We start from the raw sequence: 23910 nt of genomic DNA on the forward strand, positions 1-23910 counted from the left end.
AGTTGGGACATGGCAGAAAACATGGGCTTGAGACTGGGACTGGAAACCTCCTGAGGGAAGGCGGCTACTAAGAACAAAGCCACAAAGTCACCGCCCCACTCCACCCCCCAGACCCTGGCCATGAGGTCCCATTTGGAACTCTTTCAGGGGTCAAGGGGAAGCCCTGAATAACTCCAAACATTGGTCTCCTGAGAGCTAACACTGGGGACTGAAAGGCAACAAATCAGAACATCAAACAGCTGGCGCTCCTCCCCAATCTTCAGGAAAGGGAGGCAGACTGGCCTTAAAAAGGCTTATTTCATGGTGGCATTTCCCATTGTAGCATCCAACACCCGTGACGGGGTGTGTACTTTTTTCTTTCCTCTAGTTTCTCAATAAACTCTTTACTCCCTTGCCTACCCTATGTGGTGTCCTTAAATTCCCTTTATGCAACATAGCCAACAACCTAGAACCCAGGAATGGTCCATTAACATAAGCAAAGTTTGATAACGGCTTAAGATATTGCTCCTTTGCAGGCATCTTTGTGTTTTCTCACGGAGCTGCACAGTGGGGAGTGGTTCTCTATGAGAGCGCCTTTTCCAGACGGTTTGGGAATGTGTGGGCTTTAGTGGTCACCATGCCAAGGGATCCAGGTATGGCAAACTTCCGGCCACGTGCAGGATGGTCCCTCGAGGGGCCAAAGTGCCCAGAGTGCCTCCGCTGACAAATGCTGCAAGGTGTCCCGCTCTTATCGGGGGATATGGGGCTTAGGAGCGGCGGGACGTAATCCTGGCAGCTACTTTTATCAGAAGCGGTCTCTGGGGTCGGCCTGGGGATGGACATGGGAGGGAGAGAGCTCGGGGGAGATCAGCCGCACTAGGCTGGACTTTCCCGGGTCCAACAAGGCAGACCAGAGCGGCGGCGGCTCAGAAGTTGAGACCCACAGCGACCCCTGGCTCTTCATGGAGCGGCGTCTAGAGCCCGCCTTCCGCGGCCGGTAGGGGGCGGGCCGACCGGCCGGAGGCGTGGCTGGGGCGTGGCGTGGCCCGCAGCCGACGGCGCGGGGTCGAAGGGCACGCTGAGCCGGCGCCGTTATGGCGGCCTCCGCGCGCGGGGTACCCTGGGCTCTGCTCCGGCTCGGGGTCCCCAGCCTCTGGCGCTGCCGGTCGCTTCGGGGTCTGTGCGCGCGCCTGCGGCGGCAGTCGGGACGCGCGGTGTCCTCACGGAGCGTGGCCGGGGTCATCGGGCCGGGCGTCTCGGGCACTGACCTCTACTGCATGGAGTTGCTCCGGTGAGCGAGTCCGGTCTTCCCCCAGCAGCGGGTCGGGAGCGGTGGGGAGCGGCCCTGCGGGGGCCTGGTGGGCGCGCCGTCCTCGTGCTGTTGGATTTGTGTGGTCCGGTTGGCTCTGGGTGCGGGTGTGTAGAGGGGGTGGGGCAGCAAGAACATTCACTTTGTCACAAAATTGTGGCAGAATTCGTGCTCACCCTTGTCACCTTGCTTAGTTTTGGCCAGGTTAAACGTTTTTGCATACGTAGCTTTTTTATTTGCAGAACAACCAGTATTTTATTTTATATATATTTTTAGGAGGTACCGGGGATTGAACCCGGGACCAGTGGCCCTCAATCCCTGAACAACACCCATTCCCCAAGTAATTTGTTATTATTATTATTATTATTATCATTATTACTTTTACTATTTTTTGAGGTACCTGGGGCTGGGAACCCAACGGGAAACTTCCATGTGGGAGGTGGAAGCTCAACCATCTGAACCACATCTGCTCCTCGCCCAAGTAATTCAACATTTTTCTTTCTATCAAGCACTCTGTAAAGTAGTTTACAAGTAATTTGTTTAATTTTCCTTACAAATTGGTGAAGTAGACCTACAATTTAGGGTTATGAGGATGAAAACATTTAAAACAATGCCTGACACATAGGAAGGGTACAGTGAGTACAGAACAAACATACTTCATCTGATAGATGAGGAAACGGAGCTTTAGATGAGGGAATTTGCCTGAGGTTCACTAGAATGTAAATCCCATGAAGTTAGAGGCTTGTTGTGTTTTGTTCTTCTGGGTTCTTCAGAACACCTGGCACGTGGGAGTTGCTTATTAATCATGTGTGGAGTTCAGTTGGATGAATCCAATCCCATGACTCCTTGGGGCAGAGTCCTCCTGCCTTGGAATCCAACTCTGACTGCAGAGACCAGTACTTAGCCCCAGCTGTCCTTGATTTCTAACACTGGTATTAGGTCTCAAAATACCTGGTCTCAGGGACTTCTGAAAAGTACTGAAATAACTACCTTCGATTTCATTGGGCAAGTAAATCCAATTTTTTATAATTCCATGTTGGCGAAAAGTAGCATAAACAATAAAATTCCCATGTATTTCAGTTTTAGTTTTTAATCATATATTTAATACTGTTCCTCCCCCACCTTATCTGTTTGTTGATTTCTTATAGGGGAAACAAGATAGCAATAGTGGAAATTAGGGCATTATAAATGGTAGAAGAAAGGATGAGGAGTGGAGTATATGGGAACCTCTTATATATATATATATATTTTTTAAAGCTTTACTTATTTCTCTCCCCTCCCCCTCTTCTGTGTTCTTTGTGTCTGTTTGCTGCATCGTCTTCTTTGTCCGCAGTACGGGAAACACAGGTTTCTTTTTGTTGCGTCATCTTGTTGCATCAGGTCTCCATGTGGGCGGCGCCATTCCTGGGTAGGCTGCACTTTCTTTTGCGCTGGTCGACTTTCCTTCTGGGGCGCACTCCACTCCTTGCGCGCATCAGCACTGCGCATGGGCCAGCTCCACATGGGTCAAGGAGGCCCAGGGTTTGAACTGCGGACCTCCCATGTGGTAGACGGGCGCCCTAACCACTGGGCCAAGTCTGCTTCCCTCTTTTATATTTTTAATGTAACATTTTGTGTGATTTATGTATCTTTTAGAAGAAAAGATAAAAGATAAGAAAAGAATGGTAGAAGTCAAAGCTGTAAAAAGATTTTATTCATTTTTATGTATTTTAAAGTTTTTTCTTTTGATAAAATATTCAAGTTACTAAAGAGTATACCACCTATATCCACTAGTGTCATAGCCTTCCTCTTTAGTGATAATCAGTCTCAATAATTTCTGATGTATTTTTTCAATGATTGTGCAGTTACAAACCTAAAAATATGTAATTCTTTATTTTTCCTTCACTTAAATGGTAGTTTTTCTCAGATATATCTTCAGATGGCCAGATATTTAACCTGCCCATATTGGTATTTGTTTAGAATATAGTTATTCACTCTAGTGGTTTTATTTATTTGTTTGTTTGTTTGTTTCTCTCCCCTTCCACCCCCTCCCCCCAGTTGTCTGCTCTTTGTGTCCATTTGGTGTGTGTATTCTTCTGTGTACGCCTCCATTCTTATCAGCGGCACCGGGAATCTGTGTCTGTTTTTGTTGCGTCATCTTGCTGCGTCAGCTCTCTGTGTGTGCAACCCCACTCCTGGGCAGGCTGTGCTTTTTTTGAGCTTGGCGGCTCTTCTTGTGGGGCGCACTCCTTGTGCATGGGGCTCCCCTACACAGAGGACACCCCTGCATGGTATGGCACTCTGCATCAGCACTGCGTGTAGGCCAGCTCCCCGCACGGGTCAGGAGGCCCTGGATTTGAACCCTGGACCTCCCATATGGTAGCGGACGCTCTATCAGTTGAGCCAAATGTGCTTCCCTCTAGTGATTTTAAAAGCCTGAACTTTCAGGCAGACCTGACCTGAGCTTATTAATCCCAACTCTGTCACTTTGGAATTCAGTGTTTTCCTTATTTGTGATTTTCAGCTCTTATAGCCTGATTGTGAGAATTAAACACAACGACTTATATAAAAATGCTTAGTGGAATGCCTGGCTCATAACACTTTCTCATTAAGCAGTTTTAAAAATAAAAAACAGAAATAAATAAAAAATAAATTAAAAACAAAGTGAAACTTAAAAGGAAGATGAGAACTTCTAGCTTCTAATTGTCCATTGACAATCTGTACAAGATTTGGCCTGTGAAACAGTTTGTGCATGGTTGTTTTAGAGACAAGGTCTCTAAATAGTAGGAAAATTTCCAGGCTAGAACTTCAGTTTAGCCAGCTTGGGCTTTCCTAAGACTCTGTGAGGTTTGGTTCCTGGGAAAATCTCAAGCCTAATTTACGTAATCTTCTTGGAGTTTGATTTTGAAAAGAGTGAAAACAAGGAGACCTGCCTTAGGTTTTGGAATTTGGGAGATGGTGAAAAGGTGCTAGTGGTGATGTCTGGGAGGGTACTCAGTGTCCTCCTCCAGCCTTGCCATCTGGGTGCTCCTTCATTTGTGCCTTGAACAGGTCCATGGTCCTAACACTGCAGTCCAAACACCCAGGTGCTTGTTTTTTTATGTCTTGTCTTCCTGCTAGACTTAAGTCTGTACCTAGTCTCAGAGTCTAGAACAGTGCCTGGAACATACTAGGCATCGAATAAATTAGAATGAATGAACAATGAAAGGTTATTGGTCCCATCTCTGAAGAGAAGCTTGAGAGAATTTTTATAGTGAAATACAATTTTAAAAATTTTAACATTTATATATATTTAAAAGTATAAATTGTAGACTGCTTTGGTGTCACTGCCCTTAGACACCTTTTTTAAGAGACCATTTTGGAGATGAAACCACTTATGAGATCTTTTTAATAGTGCTGCCTTGAGACAGCTGGGTTATTATTCATGATCCCTTCCTTTTGTTTATGTGGAAATTGGGAGAAATTGTCAAGAGAGTAGATAAGGGGTTTAAGTTCTCTGTTAGACACATGGCAAAAGTGAACCAATTAAAAAGTGGGAATAGTCTGAGTTTCAGTACCTAAACTTCAGGGCATGAGGCCTAAATTGGACTCATGTTATATTGAATACCATTTAATAGGAAATAATGTATTCCAGTGCATTACAATTAAATGGCTTTGTGGATAGGCAGTGCGGTAATTAAGCCATCCTTACTAGAATGAGTATTTTTTTTTTTTACTTTTTATTTTGAAATAATTTCAAATTTACATAAAAAGTACAGAAATAGTACACAGAGCTCCCATATGCTCTTACTCAGATTCCCTCATTTTTAACATTTCTGAACCATTTGAGAATAAGATGCAGATATGATACCCCAATACCCTCATAGACTTTGGTATGTTTTTCCTAAATACAAAGTTTCTTTCCCATATAATCCTAGTACGACCATTAGAATCAGGAAATTAAAATGATCTAGTACTACCGTCTAATCACAGATTTCACTGCTTGTCCAGTTATGGCCTTTATACATCCAAGATTGTGCGCTACATTTAGTTTTGTATCTCTTTAGTCTTCTCCAATCTGCAACAGTTCCTTAGTCTCTCCTTGTCTTTCATGACCTTGATGTTTTTGAAGAGAACAGGCCAGTTACTTTGTAAAATTTCCCTCAATTTGGGTTTATCTAATGTTTTCTTGATTTGTGCATTTTTGGCAGATAAATCATAGAAGTAATGCTGTACTATCTCTGTGTATGATATCAAGAAGCATATGACATTGATTTCTCCTATTACTGTGATGTTAACTTTTTATTACTTAGTTGAGAAGGTATCTTCCAGGTAAATTTAATAAGTAATTCATAAGTAATATGCATTTTATGGGGAGATACTTCAGTATTATGTAAATATCCTACTCCATCAGACTTTCACCCATTTAACATTCATTCAGGCATTCACTGATGTTTTTGCCTGACTCAGTTATTACTATGATAGTTTTCAAATAGTGTTTTTTTAACTTCAATCATGTCTGAAAGCTTTATTAGTTGTCATTGTACTGTTAGAGCGAAGCTTCAGAGAGCTTTTCCTTCTCTTCCCATTTTTTTGTTCATATATTTATGTCAATATGGGCTCATAGAGTCCTGTTAACATTTGTTACTATTTATTTTTTATTTTTTATTTTCACATTGTCCAGACTTGGCAGTGAGCTCTATCAAGCCAAATTCTATGTCCTTTTTGACAAGTCCTCTCCATTTCTTGAGTACATCTTTACTTTCTGCTCAAGATGCCTCAGGCTTACCTTGTGTTCTCCCTGCCTCAACCCTAAGGAGTCCTAGGTTATTAGAATTTAGAAAGTTTTGGTGCTAGCTAGATGTGGTACTGAAGAGTGTTGCTTCTAGATTCTTTTAACTGGGAAGTGGATGTAGCTTAACCAGTTGGGCTCCTGTCTGCCATATCGGAGGTCCAGGGTTTGACGCCCAGGGGCCTCCTGGTGAGGGCAAGCTGGCCCATGTGGAGTGCTAGCCCACGCTGGAATGCCGCCCCATGCAGGAGTGCCCTCCTGTGTGGGAATGCCTCCCGGCACGGGAAAGCTACCCCACGCAGGAGTGCCGGCTGATGCTGAGAGCTGGCGCAGCAAGATAATGCAGGAAGAAACACAGAAGAGAAAAATAAGCAGACATAGCAGAACAGAGAGTTGAGGTGGCACAAGAGAGTAATCGCCTCTGTCCCGCTCCGGAAGGTCCCAGGATCGGTTTCTGGAACCACCTAATGAGACTATAAGCAGACACAGAAGAACACAAAGCGAATGAATTCAGAGAGCAGACAATGGGGGGAGTGGGCGTGGGGAATACATAAATAAATCTTAAAAAAAAATAGATTCTTCTAACTGACAGGTCTAGGAGACATAAATAGGTACTCATATACCTTCCCCTACCTCTCTCTATTTCTCTTATATCTATACCTTATTTACCTGTGTATTAAAAACCATTGGTTCACACCAGTACCTGCTTAAACTATTTTCTTGATTTCTACTTCTGTAGCTCATTTGAATTCTTACTAAAAAGCAAAGTGATCTGAAACAAAATTGTAATACTTTGTAAATTAAACTAATAGAGTTGGGTATTTCATTTTTTAAAAACTGACCTGGGATTGGGGCAGATACAGTTTTCACGTAGAGAAATAGATATAAAACATAAGAACTTTCAAGCCTATTCTGAACTATTCATTGTTTTCAGTTAATTTGGTCAGTGTTTTTGTGCATGGTTTGGAAAGTAAGGAAACAACTCTGTCTTTTTTGCCTATTTGTTATAGGAAACGAGATTATGAAGGCTATTTATGCTCCCTGCTTCTACCTGCAGAATCCCGAAGCTCTGCTTTTGCATTGAGGGCCTTCAACGTGGAACTGGCTCAGGCTGGTATTAAAATACCTTAAAATATTATTTGCAAAATGGTGATATTATGGGTTTAGTGCTGAACAATTAAGAACTGTAGTTGTAATTTATATGTTAGATATTTTTAAGATCTCTGCTGGTGACTTCTCTCCCTCTAACTCTTTAGGTTTAACAAATAAATTCCAAAAACAAAACTAGCCAATGAACTTAATGTTTTAGGAAGTTTTTATTTCTTGTAAAGATTAAAACTATAAAACTATGTAATTAACATTACACATTTGCCTGTTAATTGAATAGGTTAATCAGTGTTACTGCTTATCCTCTCAAACAATTACATAATTTTCATTTACATAGGAACTATTCAGAGCACCTTTTAAATTGATGTTTTAGTTTTAATGTGACATGGGGAAAGGAAGCAGTTATAGCAAACTCAGACCTTAAGTCATACTAACTCACTTTTGTCCAAGAATTACAAAGGAAGAAAAGACACTTTAAGATGGAAGGAAAGTGTGCAGATACAAAATAAACTGATATGGAGGATAGAAGTGAAGAAATTTAAGTAGAATAAGTCTTAATTAAACAGTAAGTCTTTTTAGGAAAGTCAGGGGAGAGGTTAGTCATTGGGTATGAGGGAGCTAGGAAGAATTTGGGGTCTTGAAGAGAGTAGAAAGCTTTGGCCTGATTTCACTGGTAAAAATTATAGAAAGTAAACAAGGAAAAAATTGAAGCATGTGAGTATAGCATGGCAGTACAACTGAGATTAAACACTGAATCTGCAAAAGGTGTAATAGAATCTGCTTGTTTTTTCATTTGGTGTATACCTGTAAGTCATTGGGCCTATCTTTTGCATTTCATCCTTTTTCAGGTATAAACTATGCATCAATGTGTTAAGTCAGTCACAGTTTGGACATAAAGAATTCCCACTGTGGTCTTCCATTACAACATTACAATGATTAAAATTCTGTTTTTAATAACTAAACCCTTAAGATTTCCCCCGAATTCTTACTTTGTAAGAGTCTCTTATTACTTCTTTGAACACATAAACTTGTTTGCTCATTCATTCAGCAAGAATTGACTGGGTGTTTAAAATATGCTAGTAACTCCAGGACCTAAAACAGTACCTGGCTTTTTTTTTTTTTTTAAGATTTTTTTTTTTATTTGTTTCTCTCCCCTTCCCCTCCCCGCCCCAGTTGTCTGCTCTCTGTGTCCATTCGCTGTGCGTTCCTCTGTGACTGCTTCTATCCTTATCAGTTGCATCGGGAATCTGTGTTTCTTTTTGATGCATCATTTTGTTGTGTCGGCTCTCTGTGTGTGTGGTGCCATTCTTGGGCAGGCTGCACTTTCTTTCATGCTGGGCAGCTCTCCTTACAGAGCGCACTCCTTGTGCATGGGGCTCCCCTTTGCAGGGGACACCCCTGCATGGCAGGGCACTCCTCGTGCACATCATCACTGCACATGGGCCAGCTCCACACGGGTCAAGGAGGCCCGGGGTTTAAACCACGGACCTCCCATGTGGTAGGCGGATGCCCTATCCATTGGGCCAAGTTCTGCTTCCCTTGATCATGTTTTAAAAGGTTACTTTTGCTGCTGTATTGAGATAGACTGTCCACCACTGGGATCTGGACACTAAGTACTGCTGAGGAATCCACCCAGCAATAAGACCATTTCTTCCCCAACTTTTTATTTGTAAATAATTTCACATAAAATTAAGAATAGTACAAAGAATTTCATGATACCCTTTACCCTTACTCTCCTGTTGTTAATATTTCCTCCCATTTGTTTTATTATTCTGTCTCTCTATATGTACACACATACACATTTTTCTTTTTATGAACCATTTTGGAGTAACTTGCCTATACTATGGCCCTTGTCTCTAAAAATGTTAGTGTATATGTCATAAGAATAAGGATGTTCTCTTATCATAGCTACAGTACAGTTATTAACTTGAAGAAATTTAACATTGATACAGTATTTTTATTTGATCAACTGTCTGGTTTCCAGTTTTTTCAGATGACTACAATGTCCCTTATAGCAATTTTTTTTTTTCCTTTTTGCAAAGGATTCAATCTAGGATTGTGAATTGCTTTTTGTTTTCATGTTTCTTTAGTGTCCTTTAACCTGGAATATTTCCACAGGTTTTCTTTGTCTTTTATGACATTGACATTTTTAAGCAATATTTCCCCTTTTAAAAGTAAAATATTTCTCATTTTGGGTTTACTTTAGTTTTCCTCATGATTATATTAAAGTTATGCATTCCTAGCCTACTATTACCTAAGTCTAACATTCCAAACAGAAATTCTATACCCATCAAACATTCACACCCCATTTCCCACCCTACCTAACCCCTGGTAACTTATATTCTGATTTCTAACTCTGTGAATTTGCATATTCTAATTATTTCATGTAATTGAGATCATAAAATATTTGCCCTTTTGTGTCTGGCTTATTTCACTCTACATGTCTTCAAGGTTCATGCATGTTGTAGCATGCATCAGAATGTCATTCCTTTTTATGGCCTAATAATATTCCCCTGAATACATATACTACATTTTATTTATCCATTCATCAGTTGATAGATACTTGTGTTGGTTTCATCTTTTGACAATTTTGAATAATGCTGCTGTGAACATCTGTGTATAAATATCTTTCAAGTCCTTACTTTCATCTCTTTGGGGTATATACCTAGAAGTGGGATTGCTGGGTCATATGGAAATTCTTTACTAACTTTCTGAGGAACTGTGGAACTGTTTTCCACACAGCTGCATGATTTTACATTCTTACTAAGAATGTGCAATGGTTCCTCTTTCTCCATATTCTCTCCAATGCTTGCAACTTTCCTTTTTTTTTTTTTAATAGTAATTTGTGAATTGGTATCTCATTGTGACTTTGATCCTCCTTATGGCTAATGATGTTAAGCATTTTTTCTTGTGCTTATTGGCCATATCTTTATCTTCTTTGGAGAAATGTCTGTTCAGTTCTTCTGGCCATTTTTAAATTTGGTTGTTTGTGTTTTTGTTGCTGAGTTGCAGGATTTTTAAAATGTATTTTGGATATTAAATCCTTATCAGATAGACGGTTTCTAAATATTTTCGTCCATTCTGTAAATTGTCTTTTTACTTTCATGATCAAGTCCTTTGATGCACAAAGGTTTTAAATTTTGATGAGGTCTTGTTTATCAGTTTTTGTTGTTGTTGTTGCTTGTGCTTTATTTAGTATAAAGTCTAAGAAACCATTGCCTACCACAAGGTCCTGAAGCATTTTCCCTTCTTTTTTCCTAGGAGGTTTACAGTTTTGGATCTTATGTTTAGGTCTCTGATCATTTTGAGTTAGTTTTTGCATATTGTGTGATGTACAGGGTTCCCCTTTATTCTTTTGCATATGGCTCTCCGGTTCTCCCAGCACCATTTGTTGAAGAGGCTGTTCTTTCCCCATTGAGTAGACTTGGTGTCCTTGTCAGAAATCAGTTAGCCATATATGTGACAGTTCATTTTAGAACTTGGAATTTGATTCATTTGGTTTATATGTCTGTCCTTGTGCCAGGACCACACTGATTACTGTAGCTTTTAAAATCAGAAAGTATGAATCTTTTCCAACTTCGTTCTTTTTCAAGATGTTTTTGGCTATTTGGACTGTGGGAAGACATTTTAAGACCATGGTCCTCATAGTCTTAATTGGTTTAGAGTGACGTAGACAGTCTAATAATCTTCTTTTTAAAAATTACTTAACGAATGAATTGGTTTATTTAAAAGTACATAGAGTAAAATTCACTTTGTGGCATACAGGAGTCATGTATCCATTACCGTAGTCAAATCTATAGAACAGTTCTATTTCCCCCCAAAAACTTGCCAGTGTATGCCCCTTTGTAGGTAATTTCTCTTCGCATCCAATAATCTTGCATATTCTTCTGGTTCTTTTACAAGATCTGTGACTATCAGAACATGGAATAAGCTCTATTAAATTTTTGAGCCATTATTTTTATATTTGTAATGTGGGTATATTGATAATGACCTCATGAATTTGTTGTGAGGATTGTGATCAGATAATTTTGGGTAGTACCTGATATGGGGCCTGGTACTGGCAGACATTTGGTAAATGTTACTTTCTTCCCTGCTTCCTCTAAAGAGCCCCTGGTTCTGTTTCTTAGGTTTATTTTCAGACTTGAAAAAACTTTAACCATTATTATCCTAGTGAGGGTTATTTTTCTTCTCTTCCATTTATTTTTATTTTAACTTTATTATAGAAAATTTCAAGCATATACAAAAGTAGAGAGTATAATGAACCTCCCTGTACCCATCACTTAACTACAGCTGTTCATAACTCACAGCCGGTCTTGTTTCATCTCTAGCTTTATCCATCACATCCCTACCTCCTTGTTATTTTGAAGTAAATGTAAGATAAGTTTTACATTTGTATCTAATTTAGTGTGTGTGTCTCAAAGATAAGTGGTTACTCTTTAGAAACATAGCCATAATACCATTATCATATATTAAAAATGTAACAATATTTCTTTTTTTAAAAAGATTTATTTTTATTAACCGCCCCCCCCCCCCCCAATGTCCCCCGTTGTCTACTCTCTGTGTCCATTTGCTATGTGTGCTTCTGCGTCTGCTTGTATTCTCATTAGGTGGCTCTGGGAACTGATCCTGGGACCTTCCAGAGCGGGAGAGAGGTGGTTACTCTCTTGCACCACCTCACCTCCCCTGTTGTGCCACATCTTCTTATTTTCTCTTCTCTTCTGTGTCTCTTGTTGCGTCATCTTGCTGCGCCAGCTAGCCTTGTCAGCTAGCACTCCTGCATGGGGCTGCATTCCTGCATGGGTCAGCACTCTGTGTGGGCCAGCTTGCCCTCACTAGGAGGCCCTGGACAGAGAACCCTGGACCTCCCATATGGTAGATGGGAGCCCAGTTGGTTGAGCCATGTCCGTTTCCCTCAATATTTCTTTAATAGCATTAAACATCCAGTGTTCATAGTTTCCAGTCATGCCTGTCTTTCTTTAACAATCTGTTTAAATAGGAATTAAAATCCGTATGTTGGGACCAGATGAAATATCTCTTAAGTCTCTCAATCCAAACATTCCCCCTCCTTCTCTTTTTTGGTTACAATTTATTTCTAGAATAATCCCTATTTTTTTTATATAAACCTTGGAAATATTTTTGATTTGGCACTAAATAATTTTTTCTTTTTAAAGATTTATTTTATTATTTATTTCTCTCCCCTCCCCCCCCCAATCATCTGCTCTCTGTGTCCATTCACTGTGTGTTCTTCTGTGTCCGCTTGTGTTCTCGGTGGCACCAGGAATCTGTGTCTCTTTTTGTTGCGTCATCTTGCTGCAGCAGCTCTCCGTGTATATGGTGCCACTCCTGGGCAGACTGCACTTTTTTGATGTGGGGCGGCTCAATGTGGGGCGAACTCCTTGCGTGTGTGGCTCCCCTACATGGGCGACACCCTTCAAGGCACGGCACTCCTTTTGCATGGCGCTGTACATTGGCCAGCTCACCACACAGGACTGGAGGCCCTGGGTTTGAACACTGGACCTCCCATATGGTAGGTGGACGCCCTATCAGTTGAGCCACATCTACTTCCCATGATTTGGCACTAAATAATTTGTATCTTCTATTTAGAAAACTAATAAAGGCAACAATTTAACTGATATAACCTTATGGAAAAATAAAAAGATAAATGAATAGACTGAAACTTAGTTTTTTGCTGAATTTTTATGTGTATTATTAGTCAGGGTTCTCTAGGAAAACAGAACTGACTGGAGATATTGGTAAATAAGAGATTTTATAAAAATTTTCTCATGTGACTGTGGGGTTACGAGTCCAAATTCTGTAGAACTGGCTGCTAGCTGAGAGCTCTGATGAAGGTTTTGACGAATTCTCTAGGAGAGCTGGCTGGCTGAAGTAGAGATGGAAATTTGCTCTTGTGACCACTGAAATCATCACTTCTCCTTTTAAGGGCATCAACTGATTGGATACGAGACTTTTCTCATTACAGAGTGTAATCTCAGTTGATTGTAGATATCATCCGCCATAGAGTCAGTCAGCTTACTCATGTTTATGTCCACAAAGTATCCTCACAATAATTAGGTCAATGCTTGCTTAACCAAACAACTGGGCACTATTACCTGGCCAAGTTGACATATGAGCCTAACTTTTCACAATATGATTATGCAGAGTCACAAATAATGATTTCTGAAACTGTGAACAGTGCATTCGTTAAAGTTTTAAAACCTTACCTACAGGTTAAAGACTTGATCTCTGAGAAAGCAATTGGACTGATGCGAATGCAGTTTTGGAAAAAAACTGTGGAAGATATATACTGTGACAATCCACCACATCAGCCTGTGGCCATTGAACTATGGAAGGTAAAAAAAAAAAAAGCTATTTTTAATTTGTAAGAGTGTTATTAGAGCATAATTTTTAATGAGTAATTTGAATAGTGGTGATAAAGGTTCTGAAATTATACTTAAGCTCACATAATATTCAAATCTGTGATAGTTTTGACAGAATAATTAAAAATCATCCATTGATAATTTGCACAGATCTTTAGTGTATTTTTTTCCCTGAAAATGAAGTGATTTTTAATCTATAGATGAAAGATTGTCTGAATGATATTGAGGATATATTACAAATTTGGTTATAAAATAGATTTAAACTTAAAACAGGTCTTAAAATAATTTCAATAAATCAGGCACTCTGAAACACAGCCTGGAGGCACAACAACCATGTGATGACTCCTTTAGGGTCTAGGGGGATAAGATCTTTTTCAAATACAGAAAAACATTAAATTTTTCTACAATGCTAATCCTAAAATCTGTTCTCCTTTATAGGCTACAATATTATTGATCTATTCTCCTTTATATAGACTACAATATTATTGTCAATTTCATATACTTCTACTTTATGAAGATCTCCCACAGGAAGAAATTTCTGAAGGTTTTCCCAGATATACACAGCCACATTTTCTGTCGTGCTCACAATCTCGGTGAAGTAGGGCACATCCAGATCCAGATTCTTGTGGTTAAGGGGCTTCATAATTGCCTCTTCCATATACTCTTTGAGGTCAGTCAAGTTCATAACCATCCCTGTGTCAGGATCAATCTCTCCATGTACTGTCACCACAACTTTGTAATTGTGCCCATGGCCATTTGGATTGTTGCATTTCCCAGAGTTTCAGGTTTTCTTCATGACTCAGAGATTGGGTGTGGAGCCGGTAGCTCGCCCTGAAGAAGACTAGATGGGACACTTGTGCACAGTGACAATGGCCCGAGCTCGCCGTGCTCATGGTCTTCTAGGCCCATGCGTCTCCTCCTCCCTGAACCTAAGATCTACTGTATTTTTTTTTAATAAAGGAAAAGAGAGAGGAATATGGTCACCTTATAAACATTTACTTTATTTTTCACATATTTTACCTGGGTTTTATTCCTGACCAGGTTATAGATCTTTGTGAAGGGAGGCTTGCTGTCACCATTTGTCTAAACAAATCCAAGACTACCTTGTCTAGTTCGATAGGACTGCCGATTTGTTGATGAATTTTGGGTATTAAAGAATGGAAACCTATGGGCCAGAGTATTATTTGTATAGCTGGATATATGGTAAATGTTTTTACATTAAGCAGCTATATAGAACCATCATTCGAAAACAGTCATGTGTGGTGTTTTTATTTTGTTGTTGTTGTTGGTGTTCTTATGCTAGAAATTTATTAAGGAAGGGAGGGAAGAGGAATGGGAAAAAAATAACAGATTAAGGGGCCCAGGTAGAAGGGAAGGGGCTGAAAAGGGATAAAGAGGGCTGATTTACAGATTACAGTTGCCCATTACAGATTACAAATGCCCAGATTTACTTGTGTGCTGTTCCAGGCAGAGGGGAAGAAGGCAAGAACAGAGCCATTTTGATTTTGTGCTTGCTGTTTAAACCATTAATTATTCTGCCCCTTTGCTAATGTCAGGGGAGGAGTCCCAGTTGTTTGCTGTTTTGGTTGGTAATCTCACTCATCATCCCCCCAGGAGGGCCCAATAATAAGGCCCCTGGAGAATATCCGGGGCTTCTCCTGGCTTCCGGAGGAAATTTCGTCCAAATGGGGGTTCTCGCAGGTTCTTCTAGCAGCCATCTTGTGGGGTGTTCATGGCCATGTGTTTAATGGTGGTAGTTTTTCTGCCAGGTTCCGTATCTGTTTATTGATTCCCTAATTTACTAACCTGCCTCAACTTCCCCCTCAGAGAATTTACACCTTTATTCTTAAAGGGGTGCTGAAAGACAATTGTCATTCTTCTGTAATTTCTTCCTGCTGGTTAGGGGCAGTAGGCCCTACCTGGCAATGTGTAAAACTCTCTTGCTATTCTATTATGATTGGAGGAATACAAATCTGGAATCCTGGGTGAAGCTGGGTGAAGTCCCCATATGGTTGAAAAATGTTGATTCTGAAAGAAATAAGTTTAATTAGAGTTCTGCAAATATTTGTTCCCACTAAGGATACTGGACCACAAAAGTAGAAAAGGCCAGGTGCCTATAAAGGCTGTATCTACCCAAAGCGGTGGGCTTCATTTTTAGGTTTTGAATGCTCTTTAGGATTATTTCAGAGTGATTTACATAGAGATAGAATTCTTCCTTAAGGAAAAGACATGTTCCTCTCTGTGCTGTAGTTAGCACGTTAAATGCCCTCCAGTTTGCAGCACACAGCAGCAATAGATTCGTTTGCTGTTTTTGAGTTTCTAAGGCATGGCTGGTTTCTTTTAAGCTTTAGTGAGCTCTAGGGAGTGATTTTAATAGATAATGAGGTTAGGTATAAATTGCCAATCCCAGTTTTCCATGGTGGTGGTTATGCCTAAGTCAGCTAAGAGGGGGATGAGAAGAGATATTGCCCTTTTAGTTATTGTATAGGAAGAAACTGCAGGAAATGAAAACAGACAAGGTTTCTTAAGGTGTGTCTGGTTTGCTCTCCCCCTAGCAATAGGTATTTGGGCTAGATTTAGAGGGAACAGCTGGTACATGCTTTCCTACCCTCCTTTCGTCCCCATAAATTAAGATTCCACACAATACTTTGGTTTCTAGCAGTAAACATGGAGTTACTTTTTTCTGTCTCCTATAAAGAATCTTGTGACCACTTTGACATAAGTTTTTTGCACCTGCATAAAAGTTCCTGAGTGATTTGGATATACATTCATCTTCCCTTTTTTGATCTTTCACCCCCACTTTCTATATGGAAACCAACCCTCCGCCCTTACCCCTATTTTTTCTATCCAAGGATTGATGATTAAGTAGATTTGGTCAATCCAAATACAGCAGTGTTAATCTTTTGCCTTGAATCACATCAAGGAATGGTCTTTACTCAGGAGATTGGGAACGAGGGATGGAGTGTTCCAAGATTCTTCAGGCTTTTGTATAAATTGTCGAAGAGTTGTAGAGATATCCCCAAAATATAATGTAAGGGGAATTGGGGAGGGGCAGCTGGAGAGGGGTGATGGGATAAGTTTTCAGGGCAAAAGATGTAGTCCAAAATAGAAAATAGGGGAAGGGGAATACAAAAGAAATAACGGTTCAAGATCCCTGCTTTAAGAGAGAACCCTAAGTATATGTTTCATATTCTTTTGCCTGGTACAGAATATTCTGTCAAAGATGCTTTGGCTATTTTTCTTTCCACACAAAAAAGAAGTTTATAAACAATAAAAACCCCAGAAGAACATGGAGAAAGACCAACACATTATATTTACACCAACTAGGCCACTTAGCAATCACCAAACCAGCGACTAATAAAGTTCTACAAAGCTCAGACAAATAGAATAACTAGAGGAGGGCAGCATTTGGAGGAGACAAGAACCCAGGATTAGACACACATCACCCAATGCGTTCTATTGCATTTGCTGTTTTTCAACACAATGAAGTAGGTTGGCAGTGATCCCACAGCATGTAAATGAAACCCCCTTTCTCCTTTAGCTACCATGACACTAGTCACTACTGCAGCAGGGTAGGACATTGGCTCCTCGCACCACAAAGTAGCCTTCACTTATGGTCTTTCTGAAGCCAAGCAGAAAAAGACCAGAGTTTTTTTTTTTGTTTTTTTTTTTTAAGATTTATTTTTTATTTATTCTCCCCCCACCCCCAGAGTTTTGAAAGGTTAAGGATTTTAGTCTTTGCTTCATCCATCCATCCTTGGAGACACACACACACACACACACACACACACGCACGCACACCCCCCCCCCAGCCTAATCCAGTGAAGGATGAATCTGATATGCCCAGCAAGTCCTGTGCCCTAGGATAAAGAGGATGAGGACAGGAATCCCTTATTACATATGTAACTCTTCACCTAACCTTGGCTTCCTCTCTTGACTTGTAACCTGGCCCAGCCTCTCCGAACTTCTGTACCACCTTCCCATTTAGACTAATTTCCAGTTGTCCAGTAGGAGATCAAGTCATGGTTGGCAACCCAATTAAAAACCTAGTCTCCCATGAAACTAAACAGGAGAGGGATTTCAAGAGGACACTATGGCAGAAAAGCCAGCTCTAATTAGCAAAAATGAGGTAGTTCAAATAGTTGTTCTTTGTGATTATAAAGCAAAAACAAAGAAGTATTCCTGCTGTGCAGATACGGAGCTGCTGCTGACTTATCGCTGAGATTGCTCACGTACCTGAGAACACAGTGCAGGAATGAGGACTTTAGATTAAAATACACAAAAATACAAAACCAGAATATTTATATTAAAGAAAAGTTTAAAAATGCTCAAGATACGTCTTTCGCACATAGCTAGTACAGTTGGCATCCTGGAGAAAGGGGGACTGAGGGTGCAGTTATCCAAGGGAGCAAATAAATAAGATTGTTGGCCCAGAATAGGGTAGGAATGAGCTTAGGAGCAGTAGGTCTGCAGCTGTCCCAACCACCCCTTTTGCCTGTCATCAGAACCCACTACTTGGGACAGTTCCCAGCACCCTATCCCCAGGTGGGTTATGAGAAGATCAGATGTGGTAAAAACCTTGCCCTAGCCTTGAGATTCGCTCCCACAGAATGTAGTGGCTCCATAGTTGGGTCCATCAATCTGCTCTCATACTTAATCTTTTCATTCTGGCATGAGAAATATTTTTATAAATCTTTCTTTCAAAGGAAAACAACTTCTCTCTCCAAGCCACTATCAAAAAGCTGGAGATTCTAGGGGTATTTTGTGTAGGTTTTCGAGGTATTTCTCCTGAAAGCCCTCACTTGCATTTGGGTAGAGCGTAGTTGGAGTTCTTTTGCCTCACCCCTTCCTCCCAGGTGATGCTGTGGACCCCAGCCTGAGATACAGGGCAGTGCCAGCTGTCCCCTACCCACCCTCTCCAACTTTCTCTACTCTACTGATTGATACCTGCTCCTTGGAACTTCCTGATGGCAAAAGGATTGCCCCCACCCATTGTGGCTCAATTCTGGGCCTTTGGGAGCAGGGCAGTGCTGTACATCTCTTCTTCCTGAAAGTAGAAGGGCTTTCCTAGGGGACTGGGGCTTGCTGAGCTTTCAGTGGACATGAGGCCACCATATGGCTCATGCTCTGGCAGAAGTGGTACTTCTTAGGCTGGGGTAACAGCTTACATTCCTTGACATGACGGTCTAGACCTCCACAGTTGTAGCACCTGTCTCCTTTTGATCTACACTTCTTCATATTCTTCCCCTTTGGCTGCCTCTCACTCCCAATATGGCTCACCCTACCAGGTCCGGTGACATGGATAGATTCCAGGCTCTTGGCATATTTCTGCCTCACCCTCCTTCAGGCTCCGGAAGCCCTCCATGTGCAGCTTACTCTGATGCACAAAGCTGTCCACTGGGGGATTGAGTGTGACCCCGGCACGGGCGGTCATGGTCAGGAAGCTGCATGTTGAACCACTTACAGATGCCAGCACCGTGCAGCAGCTGTGGCTCCTCTGCCTTCTGGGCAGTGTTCTCTGGCGCTTCCTCCGCCGCTTGGTGCAGCCACCTGCAAACTGCTGGTTGGACACCGAGCCCATGGTTGTCACCTGAGCCCAGGGCCCCAGGCCCCTGGTTGGGCAGCTGCTGGCCCCAGAGAAGTCCAGAGGTGAGCTTTGTCTCTTGAAGAGGTATTTCAGGCCATCCAGTGACTGGTAACATACATCCCATCAGATGCTTCTGGTGAGCTGGCACTTCGTAGTGCAGCTGGCTTCACTCAGGATAGTGCATCAAACTGGGAATTCCTTTAACTTTAACAGCTGAGGGAGTGATCGGTACTTCAGAGTAAGGTTCCTTCTATTTTGGCTAGAATTGAGTGAGGCTTGTTTTCTTGCCAAGTTTTGACCAGAACCTGGTTTCCAGGTCCTGGGTACAGAAGGGTTACCCATAGACCATCTTGAAGGGGCTAGGCTGAAGTGGCTCCTAGTCACCTCATTTGTTGTTTCCCTTCTGGTGGGAAAATGCTTGGTAGGATGGCATGTGGGTTTGCCAGTCCTCCCCAGGATGTGAGTGTGACAGGTTCTGGAATAAGGGCTAGGATGGAGACCTGGGTTAAGCATGTCTTTCACCTGGTGTGGGGTGAGGACTGAGAGGTTGTCCCCAAGTTAACTTGGTGGCTTTTTTAAATTAAAAGGCTGTTGTCCCCACTGCTCTCAGGCAAGGTGGCCATTTTTTATCTTATAGGCATATTTATTAACTACTTAGAAAATGAAGTTTACCAGGACTTTTAACATGTTCAGTATCCCTTTGCATGTGATCTAGAATAGAAAAGATACCATAATCATCAGACATATACCTAGAATAGGAGAGATATAAATACAGTACTTAATACTAATTAATGCATTACCTAATGCATAAGTTTCTCTTTGAGCTGCAATAACAGATTTTAAGCTCCAGGTTTGCAATACCATACATGTTATCTCTCCATGGGAGCATGCTATAATGCCAGTTGCGTTTTAGTTTTACTTACATCACTCTGGTTATTATTACTCCACTTGGTATGTCCTTCACACAGCCAGCATGCTGCAGCACTGTTGACCCTAGAGAGAAGGTAGGTTTCAGTATTCCACCAGCCAGGTGCATAGCACCCTTCAGCACTATGAAACAGAGCCAGTCTACAAGCGATATCCATTGTATATCTGGCTATATCAAGCCATCGTAGGCTGCTGCTGGAGTCTGAAACTGCAGTGTAGTCTCCACTCACTCCAGGAGCACAACCAGGGATGTAGTAGATACCTTTATTGTTTTAGGGCTTAGTGACCAACCTATCCAATAACTCAAATGGAGAGGCATGCTGCAGTGTATTAAAGGCCTGGTTTGAATGCACAAGAGAGTTTGATAATACTGAAGTCTATTTCTTTTAATCTATTTTTTTTTTAAGTTTTATTATATTTATTTATTTTTCCCTACACCCTTGTTGTTTGTATTTGCTGTGTCTGCTTGTTATGTGTTGATCTTCTTTTCAGGAGGCACTAGGAACCGAATCCGGGACTTTGGATGTGTGAGGGAGGCAACTAATCCCCTGAGCCACCTCGACTCCTTCTTTTCATCTTTTTACACTTTAACATATCAAATGAACTTAAATTTTTAGTACTTTGCTTTGTAGTTATTTATACACCTTAACATTAAGATATTAATTAACAGGTATTTTACTTTAGCAGTACAGGAAAAACTACTTTTTCCTTATTTTATGAAAACTGAAGATTTCAATGGCATTAAGATTATCTTTTCTTACCACCACTTGAATATGCAGATTGAGATGGCCTCCTAGAGGTTTTCCTGTTATGAAGTTACTTTTTTGCTGTTGATAACAATTTAGGTTTCTAATAAATGGCTTCCTGAAATCAGCTGTTCAAATGCTTCAGTTTAGAAGAAAACTCCTTATAATTAACCATAACCACATAGCCCAGTTAATTTCAACCTATGACGTTATAATTTCAGTTGTTATCCTTCTGTTTTTTATAATGTAAAGGCATCTGTATAATGCTCTTAACTCTTAGTTACAGCTTATAGTAAGTTTTTACTTTAAGGTGAATTGGGTACCTTTATTAACTAGGCTAACAAGAATTTTATTAGTAATGACTTCACCAAGTATTTCTGCTTTTCTAGCAATTGAACCAGTTCTACTTGTGATTTATACATTTAATCCAGTCGCAAGACAGTATTGACATTTAAAGACTCATTTTTAGGTTACCTTTTACCATTATCCAGTTTGTAACAGGTGAACCCCAAATCTGATTTCCTAGGCATAGGCAAACTGACAGTTAAACACAGATGTCAAAGTTGAACACATAGTTAAGCACAGATTAAAACAGAAGAAAGAATTTTATATACTTAGCATTTCTAGGAATTTTTAAAATCTTAATTGATGGTATATGAGGTTTCTTATTTTCCAGAAGAGGTTTAGTAACTGGTCTGGATCTTGATCCTTATCCATACTCCTTATTAGGGACAGCCGAGTTTAAAACTGAGAAGGATGTCTCTAAAAGGGAGTTAATGGAAATTTGAGGTATATTTCCTCGTTTCTTTAAGGAGATGTGACATGAGGTTTCTGGCCTTCAGATCTGTCCTCTTCTCTTAAACTGGTTTAACTGTAATTCAGGGTCCCATACAGAAGCTGCCCTCGGCTATACTGTGGCCACGTAGATTGGCAGTAGGCAAATTTTCCTGATTTCTGAGGACACACTCTTATGGGGAGTCTGCTGGTATGCTAGAGGCCGTGCCCATTGTTCTAGGAAGAATAAAGAAGTGCTTTTTAGTTGACTGATTCAGCATCCCAGAGTCCAAGTCTGACTAAAACGTTTACCCACTCTAAATAATTTGGAGCCAATTCTTTGGTCTCAGCATCCTGAGAATTTAATCCAGAGCCCTGCTGACGGCAGGGCATCCCTGTGGCAGATCTAGGTCTTAGAGGATGCCTGAAAATCCCGAAGTTCAGACCAAAGCCCCCAAGCCGAATTGGTGGGAGATGTTGGGAGCAGTTGCTCAAACTGAAGCGCCTGTGCCAAGTCTCAAGGGATGTTTGGTTGGGCTCTGAACTGAAGTGCCCAAGGGAAGTCTTGGGGAATGTTCAGAGTTTACTGCTCTGGTCACTGAACCGAAGGGCCCAAGGTACGTCTTGGGGGACGTTCAGAATTACTGTCCTGGTTCCTGCCTCCCCAGGAATCACAGAGCCCTTGCTGCTGGGCATTTCCAGAACCGTTTAGACTTGGGAGACAGACGGACTAGATTTTGGGTGGAAGCTGAATATTGCTCCTTGGAAAAGGGGCAAAAAATCATCCTTCTTCCACCTATTTTTACAAAGGTCTTAAATAGCAATTCTAGCTTATGCCTGGGAGTTTCCCTGTTACACCAGCCATCAAAGGCCATTAAGAGATTAGAGACCAATTGTTCCAGCTAATAGGCCTCGGGCCCTGAGGCAATAACTTCCTCCTTGCGTCTTGGGTAGGACCAAAACTCACTAGCAAATACATTTTCACAGACCAAAATGAGAAATTCATTATAGGAAGTGGGAAGTTTAAATGTGGGTCAAGGTTAATTATAAACAGAGCCCTGGCCCAGGACCTGCCTGGGAAAGGGAACACGGACTGCCCCATGGCATCCACCTTGGCCCTGCCCACAGCCACCTCCTACCCCTCCCAGACCAGGTAGCCAGGTGTGGTCCATAGGAAGGTGTACCTGCAAAGGTGCTGATCTGCTGGGAGACAGAAGCCCGGGATGAGAGGGGAGAGGGTGGGGGGAAGACAATGTTAGCCAGTCCTCTGGCAAAGCCAGTGGCTGATAAAAAGGCTTGAAAAAGAAACTTTACAGCGCCTGGAGCTCAGCCCAGGGTCTTGGCAGGGCCCTGCTCTGGGCCCCTGCCCTGTGCCTCTGCTCTCCCTGCTGGGGTGATATCTAACAAGTCTGGGCAGGTGGCGTGGATGCAGAGAGGTCCCTTGCCCCGGCCTTCTCCTTCCTGGGACTATGTCTTGTCGGGACTCGTAAGGGAACCCATTTAAAATGGATACCAATGGGAAGCAGATATGACTCAAGTGATTGGGCTTCCATCTATCATATGGGAGGACCTGGGTTCCATCCCCTGGGCCTCCTGGTAAAAGTGTGCCCATGCAGTGAGCCAGGCCCACACAGCGAGTAACTCAACAAGATGATGGCACAACAAAAGAGATGCAGGGGAGAGTCAAGGCAAGATGCAACAGAAACCAGGAATTGATGTGGCACTGTAACAGGGAACCTCTCTCCTACATTGGAGGTCCCTGGGATGAAAGCCCGGTGGAGCCTAGAGGACCCAATGAGAAGAGAAGACAAAAAGAAACAGACACAGAAGATCACACGAGAATGTGAAGCAGGCTAGTAAGGTAGGGAGTAGATGGATCTGGAACCTGGCAAGAGAGTCCACATGGACATCAGAACCCCCACCCCTGGGATTCTGCTACCTAGAACAAAGACTTCTTCCTGGGAACAAGGAAAAGCTTGGATGTTCTCTAGGAACTTTATCATTGGGTCCTTACTAAGGAATTGATGGATGGGGTAATCAGTCAAAACAGCAAACAGAACCCCCTCCCCTTCCATTAGTAAAGGGACGGAATAATTACCAATTTAAAAGCAAACCTCGAGACTTGAGCTTGCTCTCTCGCCTTACTCTTTTGCAACTGTCGCCATTTTTCCTCTGCCATATGGCCACACAAGTAACCCTGGGGATTTATGATCTATAATGGGGAATTATAGCTTATAAATTAGCCCTCTTCATCCCTTTTCATCCCCTTCCTCACTACCTGAGACCCCTGCTCTGTTATTTTCTCCCATTTCTCTTCCCTCTCTACCTGAATAAATTACTGGCCTAACTCACTT

At 41.6% G+C, this 23910-nt stretch overlaps 1 protein-coding gene and 1 pseudogene across 6 annotated transcripts in view; one reads left to right on the top strand and one right to left on the bottom strand.

The window, feature by feature from the left end:
• Positions 1 to 1041: 1041 nt before the first annotated feature.
• NDUFAF6 (NADH:ubiquinone oxidoreductase complex assembly factor 6) overlaps positions 1042 to 23910 on the top strand; it is a 63563-nt gene continuing 40694 nt past the window's right edge. For 2 of the 6 annotated variants that reach the window (XM_004474695.4, XM_004474694.4), the window contains exons 1-3: positions 1050 to 1270; positions 7049 to 7148; positions 13373 to 13495. In XM_004474695.4, the coding sequence (XP_004474752.1) occupies positions 1074 to 1270; positions 7049 to 7148; positions 13373 to 13495 (420 nt within the window). In that variant the 5' untranslated portion in view covers positions 1050 to 1073. Of the gene's footprint in view, positions 1271 to 1689; positions 1770 to 7048; positions 7149 to 12469; positions 12673 to 13372; positions 13496 to 23910 lie in introns of those variants that run through there. The other 4 variants (XM_004474692.4, XR_011645654.1, XM_071207928.1 and 1 more) reach the window with 4 other exon arrangements.
• Positions 18522 to 19103, bottom strand: LOC101436687 (protein lin-28 homolog A pseudogene; annotated as a pseudogene).

The sequence above is a fragment of the Dasypus novemcinctus genome, chromosome 14 (assembly GCF_030445035.2).
Source record: "Dasypus novemcinctus isolate mDasNov1 chromosome 14, mDasNov1.1.hap2, whole genome shotgun sequence".
Classification (NCBI taxonomy): domain Eukaryota; kingdom Metazoa; phylum Chordata; class Mammalia; order Cingulata; family Dasypodidae; genus Dasypus; species Dasypus novemcinctus.